General features: G+C 43.7%; 1 protein-coding gene across 3 annotated transcripts in view; it reads left to right on the top strand.

Moving 5' to 3' along the window:
- Positions 1-19887, top strand: part of Prmt7 (protein arginine methyltransferase 7) — a 59759-nt gene that overhangs the window by 38211 nt on the left and 1661 nt on the right. For all 3 annotated transcript variants that reach the window (XM_052727669.1, XM_052727670.1, XM_052727668.1), the window contains exons 7-15: positions 2966-3207; positions 3392-3572; positions 9575-9702; positions 10297-10432; positions 11706-11789; positions 12215-12262; positions 13097-13186; positions 15638-15799; positions 16917-16991. In XM_052727669.1, the coding sequence (XP_052583629.1) occupies positions 2966-3207; positions 3392-3572; positions 9575-9702; positions 10297-10432; positions 11706-11789; positions 12215-12262; positions 13097-13186; positions 15638-15799; positions 16917-16991 (1146 nt within the window). The remainder of the gene's footprint in view (positions 1-2965; positions 3208-3391; positions 3573-9574; positions 9703-10296; positions 10433-11705; positions 11790-12214; positions 12263-13096; positions 13187-15637; positions 15800-16916; positions 16992-19887) is intronic.

Here is a 19887-nt window from a genome sequence, read left to right as displayed (position 1 = left end):
AGTTAAGGGTGTATATTCTTATATATATATACATAGGTGTATATAACAACATTTTTTTGTGTCATACCTCTAATTATGATGTCATATTTACATTGATGTCATACCCTTCCAATTACGATATCTATTTACATTGATGATGTCGTGTCCCAACATTAATGATGTCATAGTTTTCCAATTGTAATGTCATGCCAGTCCATTTATGGTGTCATAACCTTCCAGTTGTGATGCCATATATTGACACTGATGATGTATACGCTCCCCAATTATGATGTCATAATTCCAACCATGATGTCATGCCATCCCATTTATTTATTTATTTATTTTTGGTTTTTCGAGACAGGGTTTCTCTGTGTAGCTTTGTGCCTTTCCTGGATCTCGCGCTGTAGACCAGGCTGGCCTCGAACTCACAGAGATCCGCCTGCTTCTGCCTCCCGAGTGCTGGGATTAAAGGCGTGTGCCACCACCGCCCGGCGCCATCCCATTTATTATGCATACTCTGAATTGTGATATCATAAATTTACGCTTATGCTGTCATATCTTCCTGTTATGATGTCATAGTCATCCAATTACGGTGTCATGTCATATTTGTGGTGTTATACCTTTCCAATTATATATTTACATTGATGATGTCATATCCTGACAATAATGGTATCATAGCCTTCCAATTATGCTGTCATATATTTATAATGATGATATTATAATCATTATATGCCATTATGATATCATGGTATCATACCCTTCCAAGTATGATGTCATATTTACATCGAAGATGTCATATTCTTCCAATTATGATGTCATACCTTCTACTTATAGTCCCATACCCTTCTGACTATGGTGTCATATGTTCACATTGATGATGTTATATCCTTCCAAGCATGATGTGACATTCTTCACATTATTTTTTTATTTTTTTAAGGCTTATTTATTTATTATGTATACAGTGTTCTGCCTGCATGTATCCTTGCAGGCCAGAAGAGGGAACCAGATCTCATTACAGATGGTTGTGAGCCACCCTGTGGTTGCTGGGAATTGAACTCAGAACCTTTGGAAGGACAGCTAGTGCTCTTAACCTCTGAGCCATCTCTCCAGCCCCCATTCTTCACATTATAATATCATGCATTTTCTATTTATAGTGTAATAACTTTCCAATTATAATGTTATATATTTACACTGATGATATCATATGACAATTTAATATAATTTTCAAATAATGATGTCATATATTTACATTGATATCATATCCTATCTAAAATGATATCATAGTCTTTTAATTATGATGTCATATATTTACATTAATGATGCTATATCCTTGCAATTATGATGTCATATCCTTCTAATCATGATGTCTTCCCATTATTCAAAGAGTCTAATGCCAGGTGGTTCATTGTCAGCATATTTAAAACATGACAGTTTGGGAAAATTTTTTTTTTTCCAGTAATCATTCCCATTCCAAGTTTCCAGGTAACAATTATTCCAATTCCAGGTGCACAATAAAGCTTAAGTTGTGACTACATAGAAACTTGTTTGCAAAGTACATGTGACCATGAGGATAGGTTCTATAGCTAAAATCTAATGTGGTCTCTAATGATAACATAAAGGTCAGCAGGCTATAAAATACATGTGACATCTCCCCTAAGGATGGGTTCTATTAAAGATAAAGGAGGGAGGGAGAGTCTGGGACAAGCATTCTGGTGAGGTCTGCCTCTAGAGCAAAAGGGGGAGTACAGTCTGCCCCCACAAATAACAGAAAGATCACCAGGTCATTAACAATATCCACTCTCAGCCTTCTGAGCAGGAAAACAGTTATTTTATCTCCTCCATTGAGGAGAGGCCCCTGTGTGTGATCTGTGGGTAAAAAGACTTTTGTACCTCCTACAGGTAGGGAGAATGATCAGCAGTGCTGGATAAACCCAGCAGGCCAGTCAGATGAGGATGGGCAACTGTACATTGGGATTTTGTCCTGGTGTGCTAGGCAGGGGTTTTCCTGAAGGGTCATTCTGAGGCTAAAGTGGCTACTTGTCAGGAAGACTCTTCTAGGTCTATGTGGTAGTTCATGTCAATAAGGTTTTTTTTGAAATATTTAATAATTCTAGGTAACTAGGAACTCAGCTTAAATCATCTTAGCACTCAAGGCCGAGGCAAGAAGACTCTAAGGTTAGCCTAGACTATATAACAAGACATTGTCTTTAAAAATAATGGTCATTTTAGCCATGATGTACTTTCTTAAGACACAGGGCAGGGAACAGTTCACTCTTCTTACATGTGGAAGGTGTTGAAGTTACTAAATCAGCCAAATATTTGTAGCAAGTCATTTTCTTTTTTCTTTTTTTTTTTTTTAAAGATTTATTTATTTATTATGTATACAGTGTTCTGCCTGCATGTATGCCTGCAGGCCAGAAGAGGGAGCCAGATCTCATTACAGATGGTTGTGAGCCACCATGTGGGTGCTGGGAATTGAACTCAGGACCTCTGGAAGAACAGCCAGTGTTCTTAACCTCTTGAGCCATCTCTCCAGCCCGCAAGTCATTTTCTATCCTGCCAGCCAGCTCCCAAATAATGACATGGAGACATCAATTATGAAAGCTTGGCCTATAGCTTAGGCTTGTTCCTAACTAGCTCTTATAACTTAAATTAACCCATATTTTTTAATCTACATTCAGTAGCATGGCTTGATATCTCATTTCTCTGTACTGCCCATTCTCTTTCCTCCCAGCTGGCTGGCAGCTCTGCCTTTCTTCTTCCTAGAGTCCTCTCTGTCCCTGGAAGTCCCCAACCTCTTTGTACCTGGCTATTGGCCATTCACCTCTTTACTAAACCAATCAGAAGGCACCTTGGCAAAGACACAGCTTTACAGTGTAAACAAATATTCTGCAACAAATACTAAAGCCTTTGGTGAGTGTGAGTCCCTGTAGATGAGGTGCCTGACTCACTGTTATTGTTGTTGTTTGTTTTGATATAATCTTAGGAACACTGTGAAGCAGTGCCTCACAGAGCAACCGTCTATGCCCAGCTGGTGGAGTCCAGAAGGATGTGGTCCTGGAACAAGCTTTTTCCTGTCCGTGTTCAGACTAGTCTCGGAGAGCAGGTCATTGTCCCTCCCTCAGAATTGGAGAAGTGTCCTGGTGCACCTTCAGTCTATGACATTCAGCTGAACCAGGTGTCATCTGCTGACTTCACCATCCTCAGTGATGTGCTGCCAATGTTCAGGTACTGGGGAACCTCCCTGGGTGGCAGTTTTTTGAGACATTTGATCAGATTTCTTCTTTTATGGAATGGAAACCTACCTGAATCCTCTCCACATCAGTACCATTGTTGGTCAGGTCTCTGTAGAAGTTTAACAGTGGAGTGTGTGAGTTAAATTATGCCTCAGTTCCTGAATATTCTTCCACAGCGTGGACTTCAGCAAGCAAGTCAGTAGCTCGGCAGCCTGTCATAGCAGGCAGTTTGTACCCCTGGCATCTGGCCAAGCACAGGTGGTTCTGTCCTGGTGGGACATTGAAATGGACCCTGAGGGGAAGATCAGATGTACCATGGCACCCTTTTGGGCACAGACAGACCCACAAGAGCTTCAGGTAAGAGACAGGAGCTGAGCACATTTCATGTAAGTCAGGAAACTTCTACTTTTGTTTCTTTTTACCCCAGATCACTATATCAGTCAAAGGCAAAGAAGCAGTTTTCTTTTGGGAAAACACACATGCATACACACAAGCACAAGGGACTAGAGATGTAACTCAGTGATAGAGCACTTTCCTAGCATGCATGAATCCCTATACTATATCACCAACACTACACAGAAAAATAATAATAAAAAATAAAAATTAGAAAGCACTCCAGGCGGTGGTGGTGCACGCCTTTAATCCCAGCACTCGGAGGCTGAGGCAGGATGATCTCTGTGAGTTCAAGGCCAACCTGGTCCACAAAATAAATCCCAGGACAGTTAGGGCTGTTATATTGAGAAACCCTGTCTCAAAAAACAAAAATCACAACCTGCCAGTGAATAGTAGATCTCTCTGCGGATGAGTTCATGGTTGACACCAGTGGCCATAGTGAACAACAGAAGTCTTAGTGAATTAGTTCTCCTTTTCTCCTTTGTCCTGGCATAGTCCCTCCCCTCACCACCTTCTGCCATAAGTGATCCAGGGGGCTCAGGTCAACTTGGAATGGAGAACTACTACAACCTCACTTCCTTTGGTTCAAAATCCACCTTCTCCAGCTCAGGGAAAAGGGGCAGAGGAAGTCCAGATTATTATTCAGCATATGATAAGTTTTTACCTTTAAACTGCTATGAAATAAAAGAAAACAACGTAAATGAACTTCAATGAAATACTGTCTTTACCTGTAAGTAAATAAAATTCAGAAAGTTTGGTGACACACTGTTGGTCAAGCTTGAGTATTAACTGTCAGAACATTCATGGAACACCGCATAGCTCAGCCCAACCTGGTAGAAAGTGATAGATGCTGGAGCCCTGGCTTAAGGCACACATGCAAAGTGACTCACATGTAGGATAATCATATCTTTAATTTAATAAAAAAGAACAACAGAAAGACCACCTGTAAGGACTCAAGTCATCCTGTGTCTTTCAGTAAACAAGGTAGCTCTATGCAGAGTAGTCAGTGTTGATGTATTGTATTAATTTTTCTTGGATTATGAGGATTAGACCAGTGGTTCTCAAACTTCCTAAAACTGGGACCCCTTAATACAGTTCTGGTGACATCAACCATAAAATTATTTTCATTGCTATTTCATAACTAATTTTGCTACTGTTATGAATTATAATGTAAATATCTGCTATGCAGATGGTCTTAGGTGACCCCCGTGAAAGGGTTGTTCAACCCCCAGGTTGAGAACCACTGGATTAGACATTTGGCCTCACATGTTCCAGGCAGGCATACTACCACTGCATTACAGATATACCTAAGTGCCTTAAGTACTCCTTCATTTTTAGTCAGGGTCTTACTGTGAACTCAAGGTAATCCTCATGTCTCAGTCTCTCATTCCTGCTATTAGAAGCATGTGTCACCATCTGCAGTTGCCAGGCCTCCTTTTGCTTTTGTTTGTTTGCTTGAGACTGTCTCATATAGTCCATGCTGGCCTCAGACTACCTATGTAGCCAAGGCTAACCTTGAACTCTGATCCTCCTGCTTCCACCTTCTGGTTCTGGGATTACAGATTATATATCATTGTGGCTGGCTTCTTCATTTTACTTTTTGAGACAGGATCATACTAAATTGACCAGGTTGGCCTTGAACATTAGATCTTTCTGCCTCGCCTCAGCCTCTTTAGTAGCTGGGAATACAGACCTGCACCATTTGACTTAGCTATCTGGTATGTTTTCTTCTTGAATATAATGTTGACTCAAGGAAAAATATATATGTAGTAGCTCCCATGCTCTGGTTCCTGATTTACTGCCTAGGCCAAAGGCTCTCGCTGCTGTGGGGCTGCTGTTACTAGCCAGATCTATGAGCTCCTCAGTCTACCTCTTCTTTCTAAGTGTTTGACCCATGGCATGTGTGGGTCAGTCAGTACATACCGGCTTCCTTCTGCAGTCTTGGTCCTCATAGGCTGTGTTTGTGAGATTTCAAAAATTAAATATTAATACATTTTAGTTGCATGTCTTCAGAGCGCTACAGTGTATATTTTCTCCTTGAGTCTACACATAGATGTACCAGGTAACTGTACCAATGCCCAGACGCAGGGTCTTGTGTCCAGGAAGTGGAAGGGTAGGTGTGAATCCTAGATCTTCTCACAGTGGATCATATGTCCTTTCTAAACCCCTGATAACTTTTATAGTATTAGGAATTTGAAAGCTGAAGGAATCTCCCTGATGAACTCACAAAACCACTTTGATCCCATTTAGCCTGCTTCACTTTGAGACAGAGGTACTGTCTCTAGCTCTTTAGCATCAGAACTCAGAAACCTCCTTGTATAGGGTTCATGGGAGGGGCAGATGTTAGGGAAGCACCCTGGAGCACTCAAATTCCTCCAGTATAGGAAGGAATAATAGGGAAAACGTAACCTGTTTTATCCTTTGTTACTATATATGTGGCTTTTGGACTTTAACTTTTTTTTTTTTTTTTTCGAGACAGGGTTTCTCTGTGTAGCTTTGTGCCTTTCCTGGGACTCACTTGGTAGCCCAAGTTGGCCTCGAACTCACAGAGATCCGCCTGGCTCTGCCTCCCGAGTGCTGGAATTAAAGGCGTGTGCCACCACCGCCCGGCGACTTTAACTTTTTTAAAAAAATATTTATTTATTTGTTTGTTTTATGTATATGAATGCTTTGTCTTCATCCATACCAGAAGAGGGAATCAGATCCCATTACAGATGGTTGAGAGCCACCACGTGGTTGCTGGGAATTGAACTCAGGACCTCTGAAAGAGCAGCCAGTGCTCTATAACCACTGAGCCATCTCTCCAGCCCGGACTTTTACTTTTTAACCTTTATATTTGAATAGACATCTTAGGTACCTGCCTTTATGCTAAATTCAGGATCAAGTGGATGAGTTATGTCCCAGGCAAGTGGAACAAGCCTTGTCTTCATTTGCATATATGCTATTGGAGTCTGACAAAACCTAGTTTCTTTGGTTTCTGGAAATTGCAATAAACAGGTGGTCGCCCCATCAGAGTTGAGCCAGATTTTTTTTTTTTTTGAAAGAAGATCTTGCTATAGAGCAAGCTGGCCCAAACTCAGAAGGTAACCCAGGCTGGCCTCAAACTCATGATCCTCCTACCTCAGCTTCCTCAGTGCTGGGATTACAGGTATATGCTACACATTTAACTCAGGCACCAACTTTTTAGAATAATTATTCTTCTTAATTTTTTCAAATACTATCACCTTATTTTCTAAAAAAAATACATAAAGGTTATAAGAATAATGTGCCAGCCAGGTGTGGTGGCATAGGACTTTAATCCCAGTACTTAGGAGATAGAGGCAGGTGGATCTTTTTGTGAGTTCTAGATCTGCCTAGTTTACATAACAAGTTCCAGGCTAGCCAGGGCTATATAGTGAGACCCTGCCTCAGGGGGAAAAAATGTACTTCCTTTGGTAAAATAAAAGTGTATAAAATTTACATTGGGCCCTACCACCCAAAATAACTACCTTTCTTGTGTCTCTTTTCAAATATGAGTTTTTACTAATGCTTAACCTGTTTTGTTTTTGTTTTTGTTTTTTTTTTTGGTTTGTTGTATTTTTATGCTGTATCATAGTCTTTGTCATTTTTCATGTCTTTGAGTACTCTTCATAAATATTTAACCTATTTCTGAGCTGGACATTTGTGTTGGTTTTGGGTTTTTGTTACTATAAATCTTTTATACACATATTTATGTGAATATAGCTTCTTTATCTTTTCTTTTCCTTATATGTAGGATTTTTAGTAAGCTTTAATCACAATTTATTAAAGATTACCTTGTGCTCAAGTGAGCTCAGTGATAGAGTAGTTGCCTAACATGTATAATGCTCTGGGTTTTTAATCCCCAGTCAGAATCACTGTAAATCATGTTTCACACTTTAGAATATTCTAGTTCTTAAAAAAACAAACAAACAAACAAACAAAACCCAACAACAACAGAAAAACTCCATTTAATTCAAAAGAGTAAGCCAAACAACCTTTCTCTGCTAAACTTTTGGGTGTGTGTGATATAATGTGGTATGTGTATGAGTTTGGTGTATGTAGTATATGTATTTGTTAGTATTCATATATGCATATGTGCCTGTAGGTGGGCCTGTGCATGTATATATGGAGGCCAGAGGTCACCATCCATCTTTATGTTTTAGACAAGGTCTCTCTCTGAGCCTGAAACTCATTGATTTGGCTCGGCCACTCAGGGATACATCTGTGTCTGCCCCCTCCCTCAAGTTATAGACACTCAGCTTTTCACCTTTTTACATGGGTGCTGGACATTCAAACTCAGGACCTCATGCCATGCAGCAGTCACCTGACTGATTAAGCCATCTTCCCTGGCTCCAATTTTCTCAACTTTTGTTTTGAAAAACTGTAGAATCACAAGGTGAAAATGGACACTTTTACTTCAATTTACTAATGGTTAATATTTTCCACACTTGCTGTATGTATCTTTGTTTCCTCTCTCACTGCACACACAGTTTCTGCTTAATCATTTGATAGTAAGCTACAAACACCTGACTCTTGACTCTTTGATATTTATAAGAATAAAACAGGGGGGCTGGAGAGATGGCTCAGAGGTTAAGAGCACTGGCTGCTCTTCCTAGAGGTCCTGAGTTCAATTCCCAGCAACCACATGGTGACTCACAACCACCTGTAATGAGATCTGGTGCCCTCTTCTGGCCTGCAGTCATACATGCTATATACATAATAAATAAATCTTGAAAAAAAAAAAGAATAAAACAGTTTCTTCATAAGCAAAATATCATCATAACTAAGAAAATTAACAGTATACTATTTCATAACATCTAACATGTTTCAAAATAAAATTTCCTTAATTGTCTCCAAATGTCTTTGATAACTTTTGTTTTCCTAGTCTAGGATCCAGTTAGATATTATGTATTCTATTTGGCCTTTTTGTGTTTTGAAGCCACTTAAAGACAAAAGAAATTCCGTATTTATAGTAAAGCCTTGGAATATGTCCCAAGAGGCTCATAGAGGAGAATTTCCCCCAGACTACTAGGTCAGCCTTGGTTGTGAGCCAGAGCATTTTTCCTTCCAATGAAAGATGGTTTATAGTCCAACAGGTGAAGGAAAGAGCATTGGCACTTGTGCTGACTAGTTTTATGTCAACTTGACACAGGCTAGAGTTGTCTGAAAAGAGGGAGCCTCAATTGAGAAAATGCTCCCCCCCCATAAGATCCAGCTATAGGGCATTTTCTTAATTAGGGACTGATGGGGGAGGGCCCAGCCATTGTTCATGGTTCCATCCCTGGGCTGGTGGTCCTGGGTTCTATAAAAAAAAGCAGGCTGAGCAAGTCATGATGAGCAAGCCAGTAAGCAACACTCTTTCATGGCCTCTGCATCAGCTCCTGCCTCCAGGTTCCTGTCCTGACTTCCTTCAGTGGTGAACAGCAATGTGGAAGTGTAAGACAAATAAACCCTTTCCTCCCCAAGTTGTTTTTTTATTTTGTTTTGTTTCTCAAGACAGGGCTTCTCTGTGTAGCCCTGACTCTCCTAGAACTCTCTTTGTAGACCAGTCTGGCCTCAGACTCAGAACTACACCTGCCTTTGCCTCCTGAGTGCTGGGGTTAAATACATGAGCCACCACACCCGGCACCCAGTTGTTCTTGGTCATAGTGTTTCAATCTCAGCAGTAGTAACTCTAACTATGATGGCACTTCTCTGTGAGGAGAGAGCAGAGTTTGCACTTGTCCCTTCTTCTAAAGCTACCTCAGAAGACTGTTGCCCCAACGATGTCTTCTAAAGTCAGCAGGGTTCCAGAAAGCTTTTTGGGACATGGCTTCTCTGATTAGAATTGTTTTCTTTATCTTATGGCCATTATAGGCACTTGCTATGCCATGTGTCTATGCAACTAATATTTGGTTTTGGGCCTTTCGATGGGAAGTGTTGTTGTCATAGCTTAGTGAAAACTGATTCTCTAATCCTCATTTCAGTGGCGGGACCACTGGATGCAGTGTGTATACTTCTTGCCGCAGGAGGAGCCCATTGTTCAGGGCTCACCCCGATGCCTGGTAGCCCACCATGATGACTACTGTGTGTGGTACAGCCTTCAGAGGACCAGGTATGCCTTTTTGTTGTTGAGGTGGAGGACCAGCCTTCAGAGACTGCACTGATGTAAATTCTCCATTGGACAGCCCTTGTAGAGATTTGAATGGGTAGATTTATATCAGAACAGAATAAAATAAGAGCAAGGGCCAGTAAGATGTCTCTATGGGTAAAGGTGCTTTTAGTCAAGCCTGATGACCTGTGTTCAGTCCCAGAATCCACATAGTGGAAGGAGAGAGAACCTCTTCCACAAAGCTGTCCTCTAATGTCTACATTTTTTCCACACACATGCAAAAAAACCTAATAATAATAATAATTTAAAAAGTGGAAGTTTGTAGCAGGATATATCAATGTGTTTGTGTATAATTAGAAACTGTTATGGATTGGTAAGTTCTATTCAAAACAAATATATGAAAAGTGTGGAATCACAGGGCTCTGTAATGTGCTGGTGTCCAGAGTCATCTAAACTCTTCTAGAGATCTATGCATGTATCTTTCAGGGCCCAGGCTCAGTTCTGGTATTCTAGTCCCCTGTGCCATGCCCTCATGCTCTCTAGTTTCCAGTGTGGGATATTTATCACTTATGTTTGGCTTTTCACTTCCTTGATCAGCACTGATGAGAATGAGAAAGTCTACCAAGTGCGCCCTGTGTGTGATTGTCAGGCTCACTTGCTCTGGAACCGGCCTCGGTTTGGAGAGATCAACGATCAGGACAGAACTGACCAGTATGTCCAAGCCCTGCAGACTGTAAGTGCCCTGTCTTTGTGTTTAGGTCTCACTGCTCTGCTTGTGGTTTCTCTTACTGGTTTGTCTTTCCTTGTCAATAGCTCCAACTGGCTCCACCTGGAGCAGACACTGGAGAGCCTGAGAACCTGTCTTGGACTCTCCTTGTTCTCTGCTCTGTGAGAGGTTCCCTGGGTGTTCACTGTTCCCGTAAGAGCTCCCCTGAGAGCCTTTTCCCAACCCAAACTTGTTCTGCTGGATACCTTTACCTCTGTAATCACCAGCAATTGATGTGGGTGATCACACCGTAAGCTACACCTCTCCTGTTTTCACCTGTTGTAAATCTGACTGTGGAACTCTCTGACCTGGGGTTCAGCCTGAAATCCCCAGATGGGGTTTAGAAGGAGTCTTCTGGACCCATTGGAGTTGTGTATAGAAATATATCTGCACATGCATGCAATTTGTGGGGGAAGAAGACCCCAAGCTGCCATAAGTTCCTCTCCAATAGATCTGTGACCCATAAAGGCATCCTACCTTTGGGGAGCCACTTGAAGGGCACATGGGCCAGATGGGGATGACATTTGCCACAGTAGATTAGAAGGTACCTTCCTGCTAGTGGAGCATGTCTGTCTTTAGCTGGGCCTTCTGGAAGGGTGGTGGTGGGGGGTCTTTCCTAGCAGTGGGTTCTGGTGGGAAGGGTGAGTGAGGGCCATAGCTGCTTAGTGTGTGTGCTGAGAAGTCATATGTGGCAGTGTGGGGGCAGGAAGGAAGATAGGATGAGAACTGGTGTATTCAGAGATTTGTCGGGTCTAGAGAGAGATGGCTTACTGGTTAAGGGTACTTTTTGCTCTTCCCTAGGACCTGGGTTTGATTCCTAGTACTCACAGTCTGTGACTCCAGTTCTAAAATATCTGATGCCCCCTTCTGGCCTCAGTGGGTTACAAACCCCACAGGATACAAAACACCTATACACATACTTAAAAAAAAAAAAAAAAAAAAGATTATTTATTATGTATACAGTATTCTGCCTGCATGTGTCCTTGCAGGCTAGAAGAGGGCACCAGATGTCATTATGGGTGAATGTGAGCCACCGTATGGTTGCTAGGAATTGAACTCAGGACCTCTGGAAGAGAAGTCAGTGCTCTTAACCTCTGAGCCATCTCTCCAGCCCAAACTTTTTTAAAAAAGGAGAATGAAGTTGTGAGTGAAACTAGGGGAAAGGCAGCATGTCTGTGAGCTTGTCAGGAGGAAGCTCCTGGACAAAGGTAACCTGTGCTGATCCTGCTCTTTTCCACAGGTGCTGATGCCAGGCACCATCTGTCTGTGTGTCAGTGATGGCAGTCTGCTCTCTGTGCTGGCCCATCACCTGGGGGCAGAGCAGGTACTGGGTCATGCTTCTCTGTTGTCTCTGTAAGGGTCGTTCTTCTCCTTTAATTTTAAAATTTATTTTTCTTTTCTATTTTGTTGTTTTTCACTTTAAAAAAAAAAAAAAAAGTTGGCATGGTGTGGTCCAGGCATGAGTTTCTATGATCAAAACATTTTGTTGATGTAGCTTTTGTTGGTGGAATGGCCTTGGTTTGGGGGCAGAGGAACTTTACTGTTTCCATTCATGGTCAGGAACCCAGTCATGGCTACCACTGCCAGGTAGCTGCAGCATAGGTTCTGAGTTGGCCCCCTATATACTGAATACCCAGTACAGTTGCTGCCCCAGGGAGGTAGTAAGGCCAGGCATTGTTTCAGTCCTCTTGACAGGTTTCCATTTGGAGTGTCTACCTTCTTTAAGTCCATCTCCTGTGTTCTCTTCAGGTGTTTACAGTTGAGAGTTCGGTAGCTTCCTATAGACTGATGAAAAGGGTAAGTGACAGTTGTTACTGAATTCATGAGGGACTGTTGGGCCTGCCTTCTTGAGGTTGGGAGGTGACTTTACAGCAGCATCACAACCAGGAGCTAGTAGAAATGCCCTGCTTCATGACTGTAGCTCCTACCTGGAAAGCAGGCCTTTTGGCTTTGGGGCAGACATCAATTAGTAGAGTTTTTGTTTGTTTGTTTGTTTGTTTGTTTGTTTGTTTGTTTGTTTTTGAGACAGAGACTCACTGTGTAGCCTTGGCTGGCCTGTAACTCACTTGGCTGGCCCTCAAGCTCATAGAGATCTGCCTGCCTCTACCTCCCAAGTGCTGGGATTAAAGTTGTGCACCACCTTGCCAGGCTTCTGACATCCAATCAGAAGCAAGTGTTAGCACTCTGGTTTTGGTTTTTGTAGTTGAAGAAATTTAGCTTTTTCTCATTTCATGCAAGACTAAGAAACTAGCATCTCTGTGTAAACAGAACTGAGTGATTTGTTCCTGGGAGTAACCTGCTCCACCCAAACTGCAAGACCTGTGTAATAGGTCCTGCCTGATAGAGATTATTTCTTCATGGCCTCTTTCGAGGTCTATAGGAGTGCTCAAAGAGATGTTTTCACAAGCAGAGAAAGTGGTGTCCTAGAGCCATTTGGCCAGAGAACTCAGCAGAGGAGGTAACTTTGAGAGGTGTTAGTTTTTAACTTTTTATGATGCCACGGATTGAACCCAGGCCTCAAGCACACCAGGCAAGCACTCTGCTATGGAGCTATACCTTCTGCTCAGTGGTTGTTTTTCCCTGGTCTGAAACAATATGTGAGTATAAACAGTTATATTCTTTCTTTTGAAGATCTTCAAGGCTAACCACTTGGAAGATAAAATTAGTATCATCAAGAAACGGCCTGAGTTGCTGACATCTGCAGACCTGGAGGGTAAGAAGGTAAGGAATGGGACTTTGTTGTGCACTGGGGCTGTGTGAGTGTGGACAGAGTAGCACTAAGGTAACCTAAGCTCCTTCTTGTCACCTTGGCTAAATGCTATGTGATATCATTCATGCAACTTGGCCAGGAGAGACCTCACTACTCTGAGGGTGGGTGAGTGTTTGAATAAAGGCCCAGTGAGCATAGTACTGGGCTCCTGTGCCTCTCAGATGAGAGCAGAATGGTTTGTTGAGGTTAAGGAACTTGGTGGACTGCCTCTCCTCTTCCCCTTCAGTAAAGTCTTTGAAGAATTCTTCCTGCTCAGATCTTTTTACCCCCTCAGAGCTGCTCACCAGGAACCCTGGGGTTACTAAGCACCAGCTCCCTGCAGGCTTTTGTTTGTTTTGAGAAAGGGTTGTTATGTAGACTAGGTTGACCTTGATCTCACAGAGATCTGCCTACCTCTGCCTCCTGAGTGCTGGAATTCAAAGCATGTGCGGCCTTGACTAGCTGCCTTTAACTTCTTCAGAAAGCATTGAACTGTTGTCCATAGGTGCTGGGTTGTTCCTCTCCAGTGTGTGAGGTTCGTTTTGTGCTTTCTCTCCTTTTCAGTGTAGCCATTTTAGTGGGAACGCACTGGCATATCATTGTAGTTTTCATTGGTATTTTCATGACTGCTAATGATATTGAACATCTTTTCATGTACTCATGAGCTAGTTATAAGTCTTATCTGAATACCTGTTCAAATCTCTTGCCTATTTTCCCTCATGCCTTTTATAAAATGACAGCTTGAGATGTAATTCATTGTACAAAGCACTCGTTTAAAGTACATGGTTGAGTGTAAAGTAGGCAACCATCACCAGGTCAACTTCAGGGCATTTTTATTACCCTAAAAGACATTCTTTTTGTTGGTGGTCACACTCATGTGCTCCCAGGCCCTAGACCACCACTAGTTTACTTTCTGTCTGTGTGGGTTGCCTATTCTGGGCAAATCATGTAAATGAAATTATACACTATATGGTCCTTTGTAACTGACTTCTTTCATTTACCGTAATATTTTCAAGGACCATCCATTTTGTAACCTAAGTCAGTGCTTCATCTCTTTTTATTGTTGAACAATACTCCATTCTATGGATATACCACATTTTATTTTTTCATTTACCAGTTGATGGACATTTGTGCTATCGGTATTTCTTGGCTATTTTGAATAGTGCTACTTTGAACGTTCAGGTACCAGTTACGTTTTCTTCCTCTTTTCTCTTCCTTTCTCATTCTCTTATTTTTTAAATTTATTTACTCATGTATTTTATATATATGGGTCCTCTGTCTTCCTGCACACCAGAAAAAGGAAACTAATCCCATTACAGATGGTTGTGAGCCATCCGGTGGTTGCTGGGAATTGAACACAGGACTTCTGGAAGAACAGTCAAGTGTATCTAACCGCTGAGCCATCTCTCCAGCCCCTCCTCTATCATTCTTAATGCAGGTTTAGAACATAGTTAAACTTATAAGGCATTTCTGTGGTGTTGTGGCCAGAGTCCAGGTTCCTTTGGGTAGAAATGATGAAACGGTAAGAGAAGGCATCTGTGTGATGTTCTTGATGCTGGGGGAGGAGTGAAGGGCAGGGCAATTTCAGGGCCAACCCTGGTCTCGCTTTCATTGTACCTATTGCATGTCCTCTGGTTCCCATCTACTGAGGCCCTCGAGAGTCTCCTCAGACTGTGCCCCAGTGTCCCCAACCTGCATATCAGCCTGAATGCTGTGGCTCCCCTTCGAATACCTCTAGCCACCACTTCCACTTGCAGGGTTGCCTGCATGCTTCGTGGTCCTCAGAAGGATCTCTGCAAACACACGTACATCTTCTATCTTTTGAGTCCCTGATTAAAGCGTTTAGGCGCCCCTCTTGCCTTCAGGGCAAGTGGACCTGCTTAGCTATTTGGCCATTTAGATTCTGGCTGGTCTGGCCTCCTCATCCTCTCCTGACAAGAAGGCCTTGCTCTCACTTCCACCCTCACTTAGCCTCTGTCCATCTATCTGTCTGACTTCTAGTCACACAGCTCTTTGCTTAGTCCACAAATGTGGACTGAAATGTAGGCTGCCAGTGTCCACATTGGTTTAGTGCAGTGAAGGTGACATGGTCATCTGGTCCTGATCGCTGGGGTGAAACAACTTGATTTTGGGGTTGGAAGATCCATTTTGGAAGACCTTTCTGAAGCCCCTGCATGCACCTATTCCCTGCTTCTTTCACACGAAGACCATCCTCTCCCTTGTTTGTGGTGTTCTTCATCCTTTGTGTCTTCAGGGGCATGTTCTTCTGTTGACTGAGTGATGAATGAATGAGTGATCGATGAATGAATGAAAGTGAGTGAGTGAGTGAATGGCCTGTTACATGCTCCTGTGAAATTGCTGAACTTCCCTTCACTTGTTAGCTTCACTCCTGATACCTGGCTTCTTCCTGTTCTGGTTGCCAGGTCTCCCTCCTCCTGGGTGAACCCTTCTTCACCACCAGCCTACTGCCATGGCACAACCTATATTTCTGGTACGTCCGTACCTCCGTGGACCAGCACCTGGAACCTGGAGCTGTGGTGATGCCCCAGGCTGCCTCACTGCATGCCATGATCGTGGAGTTCAGGGTAGGCCATCCAGGACTTGGCAAGACACCAGATCAACGGGAGGGTGGGGAAGCTGTGTTCTTCAGAGTCCTTGAGTGTCGGTGGAACAGCCTGTTGGGTCCTGGTGATGGGCCTTTCTTTTCTGCATCAGTGGCTGCAGGGTGGACTAGAGGAAGGCTGCGTTTTTTAAAAAGCAGTACTTTGACATGTGAAATGGAAATGACTGTGTGTTGTCATTTTACAATTGTGGCTTATCAGAATAATTAAAAACATAAATTAAGCGTTTCAGGAGGCATGCTGTGCAGCTAGCCGTGCTCTTGTAGAGAATGGAGGCTGCGTTTGTTAGAGCATTCTGAGATGGGGACTGCTCTTTTTTGTGCACGAAGAAATAGAAAAGCTTCATTTTAATTCTCTCATCGAAGCAGAACCACAATCACCAAGTCATTTTGGAAAAAGCATTTTTTATTGAAAGGATTTTGAAGTGCTTTGAACTTGAAGAGTGAATCACATTTGATATTCCTTTTACGAGGATGGCTCTCTGTTTGTTGGTAGCCTCATGGCTTCATCACTTAATTTCTGGGCATTTTTTTCTGTGTTATTTACCTGATGGAATTGCAGTATGGGTTGTGGCTCTCATGACTAGAGAGTGGCTATAGAAAAGGATGCTTATTCCCAGGCCCAAGGGGCAGGGGGTAGAAGATGGACTGGTCAGACAGTGCTCTGGGGCCTTCTCCTGTCCTTTTATGCAGTATTCACAGGCCCCAGAAGGCTACTTACAGAAACCTCAGCCTCATGGTTGGGAACTTTGTGTCATGTCACTTTACACAGTCTTATACCAATCTGTTACACAAACCATTCTGGCTCTTCAGTGTCTTTGTCACTTTTTCCTGGGGCTGGGTGTGTGTGTCTGTGGGGTACAGGAACAGCAAGCTATGCTTGTGATCTCTGTGTTTGTTTTGAGTCAGTGCTGGCCTGGAACTCACCGTGTAGCCTCAGTTCACAGAGATCCACCTGCCTTTGCCTCCCAAGCACGGGGATTAAGGTTTTGTGTCACCTCGACCAGGATCCCTCCTGACCTGTATTCATGTAGCCATTTTTTGTGGCCTAGCTGTAACATGGGACTGTTCTTCCTTCATAGGATCTGTGGCGGATCCGAAGCCCTTGTGGTGACTGCGAAGGCTTTGATGTGCATATCATGGATGATATGATTAAGGTAAGCAGGACTGACTAGACCTGCTGCTTGTAATACTACTTGGAGCTGAGATGAGAGGATTAAAAGTTCAACAGCCCAGGGTACTTAACAAGACTGCCTCAAAATTTAAAAAAAATTAAAAAGCAAAACAAAACAAAACAACCCTCAAAGGGCTGGAGAGATGGCTCACAGGCTAGGAGCACTGGCTGCTCTTCCAGAGGACTGATGTTCAATTCGCAGCTACCACATGGAGGCTCACAGTCATCTGTAACTCCAGCTCCAGGGGGTGTGATGTTCTCTTCCAGCCTCCCTGAGCACCAGGCATGCAAATGCTAAACAGACATACATGTAGACAAAACACCCATACACATAAAATAAATATTAAAAAAATCTCAAAACCAAAGTCCATGTGATAGAGGATGTGGGGGACTAAGAATATAGCTTAGTGATGGAATACACGCCTAGCGTCTGTGTAGTCTTGGGCGTTCAATCTCCAGTGTCACTAAAAACACAGATAGGCAGGAGTACAGCTCTGAGTCCTGTTCCAACCAACAGCTCATGAAAGCCATAAACCTCTGGCAGGGACCTGATGTATAGTATAGAGAGAAAGAGCTTCTGTTTTGGATGGTGAGGCCAGTGCTGCCATTTTGTTTGGCCCACTGTGAGCATTAACCTGAATACCATTGCATGGTACCAGCCCCATTCATAGCTCCGTGCTCTAATGTCTGGACTGGAAGAGTCAGTTCAGACTTGAATGTCACTGGACTGTGGACTAGATCTACCCTGCTAGTGCCCAGAAGCTTGTTTTCTGTTGGGACAGCCTTTCCCGAGGGACTGACTGATCCCTTTCTGTGGCAGCCGTTTTCACCGGGGCACCGTGCTCCAGAGAAGAGTGCTAGAGGAAGCTATAAGGAGGTTTCTGCAAGGTGGTTTTATGTAACAGATGCCACCAGTTCCCTGAATGTTCAACCAGAGTGGGTGACCTGCAGGGCCTATGTCCCCTGGAAACATTTCATGACAGCGACTGTGGTCAAAAAGGGATTGAGTTGAAAAGTCACAGGCTGAGTTCATAGGATGAGGGCAGAAACATGGACCCATTTTTATGCTTGAAAATTCATATGCACACAGAAAAGAGAGTGGAACTCATAGTTTGTGTTAGATGGAGACCTTGCTCCTTTTTGCTTATCTTCTAGATTACATTTTTCTGTGTCAATGTAGGTTGCTTTTTTACATTTTTAAAGTTAGCCCCATAGGTATTTTCCATTTGTATCTTGCTTTCCCTACAGTAGACCACTGACTATTGATGCTCCCAGACATTTTGTGTTGAGACACTCCTCTGGGTCCTCCTGCTACATCTGGCCACTCATCAGACCCATTGTTGGCCTCTCTCACTCTGCCATCCTCTGAGGTGTCATGTCTGGTCTCTTTCAGCCCTTATTCCTGACCCTGTATTTCCAGTCTACTGCCTGGCTAATGGGCCCATTTCTCCTGAGTGGAGAGCTGCCTCTTTCAGAGGACCCTAATTCAATTTCTAGCACCCACATAGGGTGGTTCACAATTACCTGTAACTCTAGCTCCAGAGGAATCTGACATCTCTGGCCTCTGTGGGCACCTACCCCCAACACCATACAATTTAAACTATTCAAAATAAATCTCGAAGAAGATAGCTGCAGGGCATGGTGGCCCCTGCCTTTAATCCTAGCACACTGGAGGCAGAGGCAGGAGGATCTCTGTGAGTTCAAGGCCAGCCTGGTCTACAGAGTGAGTTCTGAGACAGGCAGAGCTGTATAGAGACCTGTCTCTGGGTGTCATCAGGCCTTGTGAGTTTCCTGCTTCCCCAGCACTCAGCCCTGCCACTCCCCAGACCCGACACCCTCCCTTCCACTCCCCAGACCCGACACCCTCCCTTCCACTCCCCAGACCCGACACCCTCCCTTCCACTTGTGCTTTCTCTGTAGTGCCTCCTCTCAGCTTCCCAGGGAGTCTCCAGTTCAGGTTTCTGCTGCCAACCTCATCAGAAACACTCTGGTCTGTGGCTTCCTACCTCTTCCACCTCAGCCTTCCTCTACGTGGTGTCCAAGGAAATGCACATCCTGTAGGGCTCCATCCTCCTGCACGCAACCTCTTGACGTCCCGTGTGGCCGCTGCTTCTCTTCCTGCTTGACTCTTGTCTGTGTCCCACCTCCAGCCCTCTGGGCTCCAGTTTTCTGCCTAGAGTCACCTCTAGGCAGCTTCCCTCTCCTGCTTCTGCCCACACAGCCTATTCTCACATAGGTACTAGTGCTTGTCCCAGGCACTGGACTTGCTTATTTACGTGTCCATTTCCCTTGCTTCTCAGCCCCCTGTCAGAGTGGTATCATGGTAGCCCGTGAAGACCGGAATCACCAAGACCAAGTTCTCAGCACAAAGGAGATTTATTTGTCCTAGAGGGACAAAGGGCAGGGAATATGAGAGAGACAACGTAGGACAGGGGATAGAGGGGGAAGATCGGGAAGGGACAAGGGAGAGGAGGAAGGGATATTTGCCCTGGAGGGACAGAGCTGCCTCTGGATTGAGAGGAAAAAAATGTGACCCATAGGCAAAGGCAGTTTATAAAGGGGAAAAGGGAAACCCCCATGTTCGGATGAGTTGGTTAATTTTGATTGGGCATGTTAATGGGGATAGCCTAAGGGGGGACTTTTGACTGTTGGACGAAAATGCTTTGATAGCTGAACCTTGGTGGTCAGCCCCAGGAGGAGGCAGTGAGTGGCCTTGGTGGCTCGCTTTAGGAATGTAATCTAATGGTTTAGCAAGGCAGAGGGACTAGGGGAAGGGCAAGGCCTGCCAGAGCCCTGTTTGCCGTGTTGGGGCCTGTGTGGCCGTGCTTGGGCCTGCTGTAGCCCTTCAGTGGGCAGTATCAGTGAGAGGTAGAATGCCT

The sequence above is a fragment of the Peromyscus californicus genome, unplaced genomic scaffold (assembly GCF_007827085.1).
Source record: "Peromyscus californicus insignis strain IS unplaced genomic scaffold, ASM782708v3 Scaffold_8__1_contigs__length_139910024, whole genome shotgun sequence".
Taxonomy (NCBI): Eukaryota; Metazoa; Chordata; class Mammalia; order Rodentia; family Cricetidae; genus Peromyscus; species Peromyscus californicus.
This window is presented reverse-complemented; position numbering and strand designations above follow the sequence as displayed.